The sequence below is a fragment of the Anthonomus grandis genome, chromosome 12, assembly GCF_022605725.1.
Source record: "Anthonomus grandis grandis chromosome 12, icAntGran1.3, whole genome shotgun sequence".
Lineage (NCBI taxonomy): Eukaryota > Metazoa > Arthropoda > Insecta > Coleoptera > Curculionidae > Anthonomus > Anthonomus grandis.
The window spans coordinates 19,331,690-19,347,526 of NC_065557.1; the positions used below are offsets into that span (position 1 = coordinate 19,331,690).

A 15,837-nucleotide genomic window follows, 5' to 3' on the forward strand; every position below is an offset into this window, starting at 1 on the left:
AAAATATTCACATTTTACAAAAATAATATAAATTAATTCAATTTTGTTGTATCTCCACTATATTTCTACTTTAAGATTGGTACAATTTTATTATTCATATACAGATTCTGTCCTTTAATTAAAGAATTAAAAAAAAACATAATAGACTAATTATTTTATCATTTTATAATCCACTTTAACTCCCTTTTAATGGGACTTGAATTGCAAGAATGTTTACTTGCTACATTAATATTTTACCTAAAGGCGTCCAATCCGCCATCATAAAATAGCCACCCTCAGGCACTATGGGTTTAAAGCCAGTCTCCTGTAAGAATTTAGCCATAAAATCCCTTTTTGGTTCCAGTTCTTTGGATATCGCGTTAAAATAACAATCTTCAGATCCCAATCGAGTCAGTTCCTTTTCAAAAGCAATCGCAGCGGCTTCCTACAAACCAGTGATTTTTTTTAAATTTTTAAATAAAAAGTTCAAGGCTGGACAATTCTTATTATTATTTTAAGACCCTAAAGCTTAAATTATTATAGAATTCAAGGTACATTCTCAGCCCCACCAAATCCAGTAAATCATATTATATAAAATTCGAATTATTTTTATCAGTAATTTACCTGAATAGGCGTGCAACCTGTGTAAACAGAATTTTGGTGGATCATTTGCAAATTGAACATTAAATTAGCAGGACAATAAGCCCATCCCAATTTCCAGCCGGTAACGCTAAAAGTTTTGCCAGCAGAACCAATAGTAATTGTTCTTTCCCACATATCGGGCAATGTAGCTAGAAACAATAATATATTTTAGTAAAAAAAACTAATTTGTTTCTAGAGAAAATATAATATCTTTTTAAATAAAACAAAGCATTACATATATATTTTAGATCGCGAGTATAGACGTAGTTTGTAATTTATAGGTCTTAATTTCATAACGTTTCTTATCAATAAAATATTTATTAAAATATATGTTAATAGAAATTTTAACTTTTATTTCTACAGCCCAACCGATCCAACCAAGTCCAATTATATCAGTGGAAATTAATTAAAAATAATTAAATTTATTCCATCCCCTTTGCATTTCATTAACCATTTTTCAGCTTTTTATATCAAAAGGGATATTAATTATTATATTAAGCAATTAATGATTAGTGAACTGTAGAGGTGTGTGAGGTCTTAGTGCGTCAATGCCTGATGTGTTTAATAGTATAGCCAGGTTAAAGCCATCAGCACAGGGTCTTGAATGCATCCCTCAGAGTTTTTAAAGAATTGCATTTATTCTCTTTGCAGAACTGCATACCAACATGATCAGTTCACTGAGTCATCTTTTTTCTCAATGTATTTTTAAAACACCTATTTTTAAATATGGCAAGCAAATTATAGGGGCATTTTAATTCAGTGCATTTTAGTCAAGCTTTTCGATAAATTGATTTCTGACCAACTTGTTTAGAAATTCAGGAAACTAAACTTAGCAGCACGAGTCTATGCAGGTTAGGTCAACGGTGAATATGGAAGTGATTACTTATCAGCAATATCTATTGTCTGAATTTGAAAGCGTTTTGAAGCTTTTTGAAAGCGTTTGATAGAATAAACCATGATTTGTATACCATATAAGTTGATTGCATTGGGTTTTGCAATAGGTGTTGTCGATTGGATATCAAGTTTTTGACTTCATATGGCTAATTTTATTTCAAAGGAAATGTCTGTAGTATCAGGTATTTTTTCGCGTCATTGAAATATTTCTTGTTGATTATCCTGTTTATTAAGGATATTGTTAACATAATCAAACATTTAAAAACACTAATTACTAATGATGTAAAGTTGTGTAAACGTATTGAAAGCTAGACGTCTTGAACTTACAGTCAGATCTTAATAATGGATTTATGTGGCCACCGGCTGACTAAATGGATTTGAATCTAAGTAAATGTTTCTCTATAACGTTTGGACACTCTCATGACAATACACCAGAAAGAGATATTTTCTTTACAATAAGGCTATTACTATTTTTAAGTCGGAAATACATGATCTTGGAATTTAAATTGACCCATGGTTACACTTTTAGCTTTTAAATAAGTAAATATAATTTTATTATTTATATTGGTATAATGTAAGAGCTATAAAGTAAAAGATTATACATTGTTTACAGGGCTAAACTATATTTTAGCAGTGTAGTGGTGTATTTTGTAATATTTGTCCAAGTCTCCACAATATTACATATAATAAAAGTTTAATTACTGGTTTTAAATATATTTAATTGAGTTGCAATACTTAAGCATCTCTAAATAAAAGATCTGAGGAAAATGCGTTTCGTTTATTGAACATAACTTCTAGTATCTTTTTCTGAGTAATCCTAAGAGGCTCAACAAGTTTTAAACCATTTAAACTTTAAAATTTATATCACCAAGATTATAGCGCTGGTTTTTGCTTAAATTACCTTAATTGATAAAATTTATAGACAGGGTGGCCCATCGAAAACTATGTTAAATGGCAAAATCTGTAGATTTATATTCAGCAGTACGGTGTAATTTTAAATTTATATTGTCAACCATCATAATGATTTAATAATATTTATCTTACCTATTCTTATGTGTTTGTGTGGTTTGTACACCAACCATTCGTACACTTCATCAGAAATGCATAATACATTATGCTTCTTACATAAATCAGCAATAAAAGTAAGCTCCTCCAGGCTAAATACTTTTCCTAATGGATTGTTTGGATTATTTACAATTATCAGTTTAGTTTTTGAATTAAATAAGCCTTCTAACTCTGATCTATCCAAAACGAAATCCTTTGAGGATAAAACGTCTCCTTCAGTACTTTTCTAAAAAATGCAAATTAAATAGCAGATAAATAATTGTTAAAAAAATTGTGTGACCAGTACTTTGCAAGTTAATAAGTTCGGCAATTGAACCTATAAAGTTTGAGTGACATAAAATTTACTAAACCTGCGAATCAAATTGAGTCTGAGCTAATGTTATGATCATTATACAAATCTTTTCTTTGGAATAACAATGAAATAATTTAAAGTTTACTCACATATCCCATTATGTAGAGGATTGTTAAATCATAATAAGTAAGTAATCATTTGAAAAAAATAACAACAAGCAGCAGCAGTTGTAAGAACTAAAAATTATTATCTGTGTATATCCTAAATCAATCAGTGACCCATACTTTATTTGAACCATCGCTATTTGGGAACGGTGAAGACTTTCTCTAATCAACTGAATATAAAATGGAATGCATTTAACTATTTCTAAATCATGCTAGATTATAAATTCATCTTCTAAATAGTTAAATTGTCAATACTAATGAAGAGTTTTCAGAAAAAATGTACCGTTTAAATATGGATTATGTTTTATTTTAATAATCTACTAATTATCCATAAGAATCAATAAAATAGTGATAATTATTCATTTTTATGAAAAGTTACCAAAACTTTTTAGGTAGAGACATCACTAAGCATATGAAAATTAAATTCGATTTCAGTAAAGGAATTTTAATTTTAGAGCATTTTCAGATAAAACAATGTGCTTTTATAGAAATGATTTATTTATACATTTTTTAGAAGGGAGATAGTATCAAGATAATATCTAATGTCAATATGTAATATAACTGCAAAATAATCTTATCTTTATGTCCAATTTTTTAGAATTTTTGGCAATATGTAAAAAATACAAATCGATCCAAACCAAGATAACCAAAATTCACTTACCGGTTTTAAAGCAATAAATTTTGGAATCCCGCCAGCGTATCTCACCATTGGCTCGTAACAATCAAAGAACGGTTCAATAATGATCACTTCATCTCCAACATCAACGTGACCTGCAAATGTGTATGTGCTGTTAATTAAGATAAGAAAAATATTATGTTTCCTGTACCATTTTACAATTATTATTAAAGAAAAATACGAAATAATATGATTTCCTACATCACTTGCAATAATTTACCCTACGTTTAATTACTGCATACCTGTAATGGCGGCATATAGTGCTTCATAGGCTCCAAGTGTGGTAAGTATTTCTGTTAATGGATTTATCTCTCTTCCAATGATTTTGGAGTATAGTTTAGAGAGTGCTTGTACTAATCTTGGATGACCCTGTAAAATTCAAATAGTATCAAAAGGCAAATTTAAAAATTGGCGCAAATTTATTATTTTCGTATTGCTGCTATCTATATTAATAATCAATAAATTTAGAATAATAATAATATTTTTAGTAGCTTTCTCTTAATATCATAAATTATAACAAGACAAAAATCTCAGCTAACTTTTAAAGTTTCATATCTTAAACAAAACATTACTTTAATAAATAAAATTATAACGAGACAATGGGATAGAGACATTGCTTGGGAACTTACTCTACCACAAAGAAGAAATCTAAAAGAATTAGGTGTTTTTTACGTAGTACGATGGCTGAGAATAGACGTAATTATCTTGCTATCCTTTCAATAGAAAAAAAACTTATACAGAAACAAATTAAATATAAATAAACAATCTGATTTTGTAGTTTTTATTCCTACAGTTTTGTTATTTAAACACCTCCTTTTTTCTAAATTCGGTTTCCCCTGGATTGATAATGGGGGTCAAGCAGATGAATTCTACTCGGTGCAACGCCAATTTTTAAGAAAATTCGAATGCTCCAAAAATATTTTTTTAATGACTCGGACAAGAATTTGGGCGCGGAATCTTTAGTTTTATTTCAGACTCCGGCGGATCACCTACGGGGCCCCTTTTTCATCCTTTATTTCGTATTACCAATTACTTGCATCCCCCAAATTAAAAATCCACGAAGCGCCACTGCAGATGAGGTAAGTTGGTTTAATAATGATCTTAAAGAAATAAGAGATTTCTTGTGCTTTTTAAATGATACCTGTATTATAATAGAGCTACTGATCTGACAAACACAACAGTTTTAAGCTAAGGGATAAGGGGGAAATTCTGAAAGCAAGAGGTCAGCTAAAGCCAGACCATAGCCGCTGCAGCTAATGCTGTGAAATGTATGTGGGAAAAAGAAGATGACGTAAGAGGATTAATGGTGCTACGAACTCCAATATATCTATATATATCTATGATATATCTCCAGAGGAGCTTAATAACTTTTTTTGAAACATAGCAAAAAATTTAATTGAAATTATGTCTGCAGCTAAAACTTATCCTGTATTACAGTACCTTAATAATAATAATAATAATACACCACCTGATCAATTTGTTTTTAAAGAAATTTTATAAAAATTAGGGATTTAAACAACAAACTATAACAGTGTTATTATTAAAATCTATTATAAACTTAATAATTTTCTCACTTACAAAACAATTTAATTGGGGCATGAAAAATGGTAAATTTCCAAATGCACTGAAGCAGGCACTCGTTACACCAATACACGAAAAGAGCGATAGTAATTTTGCTACGAATTACAGACCGATACCTTTACATTTAGTGATCTCAAAGGTATTTGAGAAAGCAATGCGTGGACAAACGGTTAAATTTTTTGAGGGAAAGGGCTAATTTTCAGAAAGACAATTTGGTTTCCGGCGGGATAAGAGCGCAACCCTCAAAGTGCTTGACTTCTTGGAGGATGTTATGAACAGCTTCGAAGATGGCAAATATCTATCAGTGCTTTTCTGTGATCTAAGCAAAGCATTTGACTATGTTTCCCACTAGCTTTTGCTGCAAAAGCTGAAATATTATAATTTCAGTGTAGTATTGGCAAGTATTGGCTAACTGGGGTCGTATCGGGTATACTTTGAAGTCGTATCCTATGAACGCTCCCAATCGGTGTCGTCTGCACCTTCACCACTGGAAGTTGGGGTCCCGCAATGATCTACATTGGAGCAAATTCTATTCCTAATCTTTGCAAAAGGTTAACCTCAATGCCACACAAATGCACGATTTGGGAGGCCGAAGAGAGAATGAGGATGGCTGGACACACAGTGGAGGACTGCTAAAATTTCTAGAGATATACATAGATCTTAAGCTAACATGGAAATATATCCAAACTGTATGCAAGAAACTGAAAAGTTTTGTATTTGTACTACAAAACTTAGTGGGATATCTCTTGCCAGAAACAATGAATGCAGCACTTTGACATTAGGTATTATGACTTTATGTTGCTCACCTCATGCTGCCAGAGTCTTTGGGTTACAGAGAAGGTTACTAAGACGTATGACCGGTCTTGAATACCGGGAGGATTGCCTATTCTTTTGCTAGTATAGGCATTTCCTGCAAAGCTTCGTTTCTATGAAACAAAATGACCACAATGAACACACATTTAAAATGCATAAGGACTATCATGACTAACACAAGGCACAGGACTGACGTGATGGCTGCCTACCGTAGACTGCATAGATGTGAAAGTAGGTCAGAATTTATCGCGGTGAAACTGCATAACAAATTTCCCGATGAAATATAAACTCTATCTATTAATTCGTTTAAAATAACCGTGTGCTTTTTATATTTTAATTATATGTTAATGTAACAGTTTTGAAATGTTCAATTGTAAGACTTATCTTGATATTCTCTCGATACTTCTTCATACTTTTTTCTGTTTTTTTTTATTTGACGTTTGTAAGCGCTTCTGTAATTAATATAAATAACATATGAGTATGAATAATGAATATAATGAGGTTTGTTGGAGAGTTATCATTACACATAAAATGAAGATCCACAATTATTCTTAAAAATTAGTTTGTCTTAGCATTTTTTTCTGCCCCGGCTAAACATTGTGTTAAATAAATCTGATCTTATTTCTCAATAGGCCATTAAAATGAAAACAGGAAAAACGTATGCCTTAATTAAAGCATAGTCATGTACATAATTATAATAAATTAAATGTGTATTTTTACATTTCAACATACGTATTTTTATAAAAAATTAATAATTATGGGTAGAACAATTACTATTAATTTTCACTTAGTAATCTTAAAATCAATAAATAATAAAAATGTTATGTTCCTATTTTAAATGTTATTATTTTTATTTCAATTACATAGAGAATTGAACAAACAGTATTTTACAAAAAGGAGGTAGGATAAATAGGTGCATTTTTAGCTAAATTAGTTGCTCTAATTTCTAGATATAATTTAACAGGTTTTCTAGTGTTTCTAGATGGAACAAAAAAATTAGAATATACTATATAATAGCCACACTAATTATCCTTCAAGTACATCAATTATTGCACAACTTAAATAGAAACATCTGGCTTCTTAAGAAAGTATTTTGTTTAAGAGATGAAAGTTTAAATCTTTCAAGAAGCAATTTATGCTTGAAACCCATATCTTTGGACTTCATAAGACTATTATAAGGAATAATTATGGTTTGTCAATTTTTAAAGTCCTTAGTTAATCCGATAATAAAGCCCAAGGTTTTCAAACTTAAGTTAACAGCTTCATCAATATATTTGCTAAATATTAATTTTTTATTAATGTCAACCTAGAATCAACCCTTATAAGTGTTCTCAAGAGTCTAGTTAAAGGAAAGTTCTTTAGATAAAATTGAAATTGTCAGGATCTTACATTTACCTGTTGAATATGTTCAAAGATAGTTTGTTTTTGGTACACTAGTTAGCTAGCTACCTTATCATTGACATTCTGCAATGCAAATAATTCTAAACAACATCAGGTCACCAGCAAACGAAAGACATTGAGATGAAATGGTATTTGTGACATCATTGTAAATTTCATACCAAAAAATGGCAAAGATTAATGGTGTAAGATTGCTCCCTGAAGGAGCCTGCTGGAGGTTGAGTAATTCTGAAGGGTTATTCAATTACTTATGCAAAGCTTTGTAATGTTAACTGGTTTGATTACTCTATCAGTTCCCTCTGTGTTCCAAAAAAAAAAGAAAGTTAAGCATCTAGACATATTGTTTGATTCAAAGCGCATCGTGCAAAGGCAAAATTTTCATTCTCCAAAATTGATAAGGCCTAAATTGCATTTTATGTAAATTTTCATAATAGCTCTTATGAAAATTTACATAGCATAGAGCTGTCATCTGATTATCTATAACTAGAATAAAATGTGCTTTTGACAAGTTTGACTTGCATTTGTCTGGTATTTTTAACTTTTAATATATTATTTTGTTTTCTTTTGTTAATTGGTAGCTACCATAAATAAATAAATAAATTTTTCTTATCTTTTGACAGTATTCGAGTTACTAAATTTAGCTCTTAAATAATAAGCCAAAATAGTAATATAAAAAAGAAAATATTTGCATTTATGTATGATATTTTAAAATAAGAGTATATATATCTACAATATTTTACATAAAGTACTTTTATATAAATACTGAAAGATTATGGAAACATTGTAAAGCATATATTTACGAAAAAAAATTAAAAAAATATATATAATTTTTGCAAGAGTGCTCAGTTTGTTAAACTTACAAATCCCCTAGTGTACTGATGCCCATTCCTGTTTGAAGCAACTTCAACTAATGCATCAGTGACATACTGGGGAGGTGGATAATCTGGAAATCCTTGACCTAGATTCAGAGGTTTATAGTCTGCAGCTAACTGAATATATTCAACCCTACAAAAAAAATTGTCCATCAACCGGTCAAACTTACAAAACTTAATGTAAAAAGAGGGTGTTTTTTTAATATTGTGACAAAATTCAGGATTCATGCTCTTTGGATGAAATTAAGCAAAAAAGTTCCTATGAACATATGTCCTGACTATCTTAGATTTTACACTACGTTGAAGGATCTCTTCTTAGCATCAATTGAAAATAAACCCCAATAAATCTAATATTATTCTATCTGGCAATGAATTTCTAAAAATCTAGTTTTAAATTGTCTAGATCTGCATATAGATAACAGTTGAATTCTCATAGTCGCATATGCTAAAAGCCTGGGTTTAAATTATTGACACTGATTTGCATTTCCGTGAGCACAGAACCCTAAAACTGAAAATGGCATTTTCTGCTCTCAGATGCATATACATCAATCGCCACTTTTTACAAAAAGAAATCAAATTATTGCTTTGTGAATCTCTGGTATTGAGTCAATTTAAGTATTGTGATGTTGTTTATGGTCCTTGTTTCGATAGTTTTGGGTCACACAGAGTTCAGACTGTACAGAATTCGTGTCTACGGCTAATCTATGGGGTTCATTGTCATCAATATATTTCACCCTTCTTGCATCATTCTCAGTAGCTGAATATGTATAATAAGAAGTTGCATATAGATGTTTTTTGTTTCAAACTATTAAGAACAAAAAAAACCACACTATGTATTTGATAAACTTTGGCCAATGCTCATAGTTGTTCATTGTGTTCTCCAAGCAGCAGGGTTTCAATACCGAGACTTAGTAGTTTTATTATTTATATTTTTATCCTGTGTGTTTGTCAGATATCTTATTATTAATGGTAATGTCAAAATTACTTGAATAAATATATCATATTAGGATATTACAGAGCAGACTATAAGGAGCATGGAAAAACAATAATTTTTATGAGGCCTTATTTCTTATACTAAAATAAGTTGGAAAAACCATGGGAGGTGTTTTCATAGCATAAAAAATTACATATTGTGTTGTGTGTACAGTTTGCAGGTGTTTGTATATGTTCTATTAACTAAGTGAAATGTGCCAATATAATAATTATTGAATAAATTGTAAAGTGACTATTTGCACTAAAGCACTTATTTTGTGCCATCTTCTTCCCTTATTTTCCTGCACTCCATTTACTGTTAATAAAACCTAATATATAAAAATTAATTCTTATTCCTTACCAGACACTAGGTTTGCTTCCTCTATATGCCTTTGGCAATTGAAATTTTTTTTCAATTTCACTCATGTTTGTTGAAGAAAATAGAGCAAGCTGCACGTTTAAGCTTCGGTTTATAACTGATTTGAAATAGGTAAAAGCTAGATTACCAGATATTTTACCAAGCACAGACATGAGGCATCTAAAAATTAGGCACTATATAACACTGATAAACACTTTCCTAAATTATCTTGCAAGTAATGGCTTTTGACAGATAACAAATCAGCTATTTATTACATAGTAAAAATATATTAAATAAATCAGTGTTTACATTACATGTAAAATTATTTTAATGATATAAACATGGCATAAGGTTAAAGTAAATTTTTGGTAATGAAGAAAAAGACTCAGTTTTTTACTTTATTAAGTAATAAAATAAGTCCTGATAATTTTTCTTAATTCTTTCTTTTAAGAATATTTTTTTAAAGAAAGGAATAAGGATGTAAAGTTATTTAACCTACAAAAATTTTATTAAAGTTCAACCACTATACAACAGAACAAACGGGTATACCAAATTTAATATGTATAAAATCTATTGGTACCTTACTGAATACTGAATAGTGAGAATAGTCTCTTTATTTGCAATATTTATGATTATGATAATGATTATGAAATTTGTTATGATTTCTGAAAATACTTATGATTATGACAGGTAGCTTATGACCAATCAGATTCGAGAGAAGACGTGGCAAATTCCGGCGCCAAATTTAAATTTCAGTAAGCGCGATAAATTTAAAAATGGTAGAAGCCAATCCAAATCAAAAAAGAGAAGAACATCAAAGAAAAACGAATTTAGATAATTTCTGGTGATATTCTCTCATATTTAATGAACTGATGAAATGAACGAATCAAATATGACAAGTCCTAGCGGAAAAAATTATAAAGCTCTTTATATTTCAAAAAAAGTTAATTGGTCAAGGGCTTTTAAGCTAACGGTACATTTACAGACGGCAGAAACGTAAAACAAAAAGCAAAACCCGAACAAAATTAAACGTACCGTAAAACGTCCTAAAAGAGAATATTGTTTTCGATCACCCTACGCAGTAACTCCCAGATACACTACACGTTTCTTCGCCTTAGGCCTCATCAGACTGATTAGGGCGTTTCACTCTAGGGGATTGATCCTATTAAATTTTGTTCAACTTAATTGCAAATATATTAATTTTGCGCCCACGTAAAAGGCAAGAAAGTATTTTGTTTTAAAATTTTATGTTTCACAATCACTGCCTCCGTCTTCTAATGAGACTTTGACATATTTGACTGGAAATCGTTGTCCTGTGGCTTTGCTTTTAGTGAAGTTACCTTGAAGTTTACCTACCTAACTAATGAAGTCCGCCAGGTGCTTGATGACAAAAAACTTATTTCTGTCGCTCTAATGATTGTTTTTTTTTTAAAGATTTTTTTTCTCAATACTTGTCTAACAGGCTGATACGTATAGTCATACAGAAAAATTTAAAACGCTTATTGAGTTTTATTTCGCCCATATCCAAAAAAACCTTAAAGGCTCAAAAAAATAATATGATGCTTAATGTTTATCCTGGAGTCAAAAATCTGGGTAGAAATTATAAGCTTAATTGGAGTTACATAGTAAGAAAAATAAATATAACAAAGTCATTAAAATGACAATAATTATCATTACAAAGGGTTCTTTTATTATGTCTCGCGTAAATAAAGGCTTGAATGTACACTGGGCACCAAAATTAACGCATAATCTTAGAAATTGCATTTTTCCTCAAATGTTTTTTTTGCCTTTCTAGTTGAATTTATAAATAATTAAAATGAATTAAAATACATAATGCGTTCTCAAAATTTTAAACAAAAAAATAAATTAAATAATTCTATTACAAAATATATAAATTGTGACATATAAAAACAAATCAATAACGGGTATTTCTCCCTCTAGCGTGTATAACGTCTTGACAACAATCGACCCTTATACTGATAATTAGGGTCCTCATTTGATCTTGGTCTATCTGACCCCAAATTTCTACTAATCTCACATAAAGGTCATTCAGGTTGTTTGGGGGGTCGGTAGCAGTTGTCTCCCCATGATATCCCACATGTGCTCTATTGAATTCATATCCGGGCTTCCGGGTGGCCAATCCATGATAGCTTAGTTTTCTATTTTGTATTTAGACTTCTTCAAGATACTCCTATACCACCCCACCCTTGCTGTGCTACCCTGCTAGCACTAATAAAAGACCATGTACACTAATAAACAATACATTTTATTTAAGTCCTTAACAATTCGTAATTAAGCCAGAATGTTTTTAATTAAATTAAATTTAAATTTAATGATTTAAATTAAGTTGTAAGTGTGTACATTATGAAATTTGGAGGAATTTGATATTTTAAATCTTTTTTTTATATTTTGTGAATATTTGATATTTTGTTTCTGCTGCTATACTTATACTTTTGACCATGAAAATTACTGCTTCCACCTACTCTAGGGGTAATTCATTGGTGAATTTATTACATTTTTATTGAACTTTATACGTTTAGCATAACCTTTTGTAACACCATGTATAAATTGTACTTTACAGACATATACATTTTGAAATTTGGACGAATTTTTATATTTTATTTAATGGTTCAACAAGTGTCTATAACGCCCGTCAAAAAACGCCCAAAGTAACACTTTTTTAATCTGGCTAATATGGTTTTCGAAAGAACCATATATTTTCCACTAAGTTTAAGCGCACCTTACAGTAGAGCGAAATTCAAATTTGGCGCCATAATCAAATTTCAATTTTTTCTGAAAATTTCTGATGTTTTAAGTGTTGGTCTGAGAGTAATGGACAGTTTTGGAAAAATCTAATCATCTCTTGATCTAGAGTTAAAGTACAGTAAATCTCTGATACTGGATTCCCACTCATCTTATCCCAGACGTGTTGGATGGGCGAATGCGCTTGCCATATAGAATATTAATGTATTGCTGCTAATGTGTGGCGGAGCCTTATCTAGTTGGAATGTAATGTTATCCAGAACTTAAATGTACAATTTAGATAACAGAACTTTGTTAATGTATCTTTTAGAATTCAATTGGCTTTAAATAGAAATATAAAACAATTCTATTATCTAGGCAAAATCGATATTCGTCTGAAAACATCTTATTCCATTCTCTGACCAAGGTTATGTTAGCATTAGAACGAATGATAATTTTCCAATGAAAATTAGTCGAAAAAAAGATAAAAACCTTACAGATACGTAATTTAAAAAGATATATACTTACTGTTTAGATAGATGATGCATTTTTTTGCCACACAGTATATATAAGTACTTCAAAAAATCAGATTGTTTTATTAAATTTGAAATTACTTATTTGCCATATATAGAATTTTCTATAATTCCTCAAATATTTAATGAATCTTTAAATGCTAGTACATACAAAAATTAATCTTTATTTTTTTTTAAAGCTTGCTTATGAATTTTCAATTTAAAAAATGTTTAAATACGCTCTAATAGATACACCATAAGTTAGAGCCTTTTAAGCCTAAACCGATTTTTTGAGCCATTTTAAGAGAAAATCTTATACTTTGCATTCCAATCAATGTTAGGGAGCCCACGTTAATACGTCAATTTACGTTTATTAAGGATAGGTAAAGAAAAGGCACGATTAAAACCCATTTATAATTTTAATCAACTTACATATTATGCATGGGAAGAGAAAATTATGGAATTTACATTATGTATAACTATGTACAGTATAAATTACATTTAAAACAAAACAATGGAGAATTTTCACATTTATGATACATTTTCATGTTTTTTAACAAAAAACTTAATGGATAGGATGCAGGTCATGTTTTACTACAAGAGATACTATTAAATGTGTTTTTTTTTTACGAATCAGTAGATCTAGATATAATGTGGAACCTGAAATGATGTAACTATATTAATAAAATATATTCATCGACTGTAAAGAATTAAGAGTGACGTTAAGCTTCTCACTATAATTATCGTCTACATTAACACAAGGTATATACATAAATGCGTAACAAAAAAATGTAAACAGTAATTGTCAAACATTCAGGAAAGGGCTCAACAAACCAAAAGAACAAAAAATCTGATAAAGTCTCGGATTTGATATATCCTAACAACTAATTTAACGATATCTAAACAATTTTTATATGCATTTCATGTTTAACAAAAACCAAATTACTGTTGCTGTAAAGTAAAAGTGTTTTACTAAATCGAAACCATTTAGCTGTAATATTAAAAGATTGTGGGATCGACAAATCTTATGTCACAACGAAGAGATAGTACAATAAGCACGGATCAAATTTGAACTAAAGGTTTCTTCAATAAATTATACAAGACACATTTTTTTTAAATGGTACCCGATTAGCTGTTTTGACACTTCTGTGACGCCCTTCATGCACATTTCTCGAGAATAAAATTAGTAATAAAGTTATTAAGTACATTAAGTCACTCTATTAAACAGTATGATTAAAAACAACTATAAATCAACAATATTTCGCAAGAATTTGTTTTTTAATACAAATATTGTTATTATTGTTAACTATATTTTTAATATTGTTGTAAGATCTCGTGTATATACGTTTAAAAGAAAATTAATATTTAATTATCCAGCGTAGATCATCATTTATTAAACTAATAGTACATTTACCTACTCATGGTATAAAATAATTGTACTGAGGCAGTTTTTACATACAATACTGTATCTGTGAAACGCTACAAAGCGAAAACAGCATTTTCGCTTTGTAGCTTTATAATCCGCGAATGAATCTACAGTGTCTAAATATAATAAAGAAATAAGTACAAAGAAATACGTACATTATATAATAACTAAATAATATACTAACAATTGTCTTGAACATATTTGTGCAAAACAGTTGTTAGTGTATAAGATAGCTGTTGGTGTATTCAGGGTAGCTCAAAATCGATCTATATGGATTGGAACAACGTAACGTAACCTATACAAAGAAAATTAAGTTACCACAAAACTTACCTATGTTTTGTTATAGAGTACTTCCGAAGAAATTGTAAGGAAACTGACATTATTTGTATCTTTAAGATTTAATACATTTTTTCAAGTTAGGCCATAATATAACGTTTTATACAAAAATGAGGGGACATAAGCCTGAAGTTAGGTTTAGACGTAAAAAAACTTTTAAATAAAGGCTATACATTAAACGATTCTACACCCTAATAGCAAGCAGAACAATTGACAATAAATCTTGTTTATTCCTAAACATTACTCCACTTATTCATGTTATTTAAGTAAAGGATTTTACATTTATGAGGAAAGTTGAAAAAAATGACTTTTAGAGTACCATCCGAAATTTGCTTCATGAATTTGTATAGTTTGTGCATCATTCCGCCAAATACATTTTATCCTAATAGAAAAAAACTTGAAGAATTAAATCAAAGACAAAATTATAAACAAATAAATTAAAAAATTAACAAGAGCTTTCAAGCTTCAAACAAAATTAATTTGGACAACGATAAGCTGAACGTGTGTTTATTGTTTAAGATTAAAAATTATTTTTTACACTGAATTATTCTTCAAATTGACAAATAGTTGCTTGATATATGAGTAACAGATCAGTCATAATGAGTTATTTTTCATGTATGTTTATGGCATAGTACATCTGACATTAAAAAATAACTGTGACTTTAAAACATACATGCAGCTGTGGTTTTTTTCCAGTGGCTAATGACATGAGGTAAGCCTAAAAACAGAAATATGTATCTCCTCCGCTTGCCGTTTTTTCGGAACTCTGAAATAGAGTTTCTGACTAAACCGTAAGTTGTACAGATAGATAAAACTTATAGAACAAAAAATGAAAATAATTAAATTCTATAATCTATATATAATCCCTATAATTTTCCTTTCAGAACTAAAACTGTACAGCCAACAGGGAGGGTACTAAAGTAGGCAAAATAATTAAGTAATTCGATATTTAATTGTTTTGATTTTCGCTAACTTTGTCCCCGCCGTTGGGATAGCTTTGCCCTTAAAAGGTAAATTATAGAGAATTTAATTATCTTTATTTTTTTGTTTTATAAACTTTTCTGCACAAGTTACGGCTTAGTTAAAAAATAAAACTCAGATAGACAACTCATAGA

At 29.7% G+C, this 15,837-nt stretch overlaps 1 protein-coding gene across 2 annotated transcripts in view; it reads right to left on the reverse strand.

Annotated features, from left to right (window-relative positions):
• LOC126742784 (kynurenine aminotransferase) overlaps positions 1-10,444 on the reverse strand; it is an 18,274-nt gene extending 7,830 nt beyond the window's left edge. The window contains exons 1-8 of one of the 2 annotated variants that reach the window (XM_050449576.1): positions 10,287-10,444; positions 9,710-9,886; positions 8,365-8,509; positions 3,955-4,081; positions 3,698-3,807; positions 2,560-2,806; positions 604-770; positions 238-424 (exon numbers count right to left, since the gene is read on the reverse strand). In XM_050449576.1, the coding sequence (XP_050305533.1) occupies positions 238-424; positions 604-770; positions 2,560-2,806; positions 3,698-3,807; positions 3,955-4,081; positions 8,365-8,509; positions 9,710-9,879 (1,153 nt within the window). In that variant the 5' untranslated portion in view covers positions 9,880-9,886; positions 10,287-10,444. Of the gene's footprint in view, positions 1-237; positions 425-603; positions 771-2,559; positions 2,807-3,697; positions 3,808-3,954; positions 4,082-8,364; positions 8,510-9,709; positions 9,887-10,205 lie in introns of both variants that reach the window. The other variant, XM_050449577.1, reaches the window with a different exon arrangement.
• Positions 10,445-15,837: the final 5,393 nt, after the last annotated feature.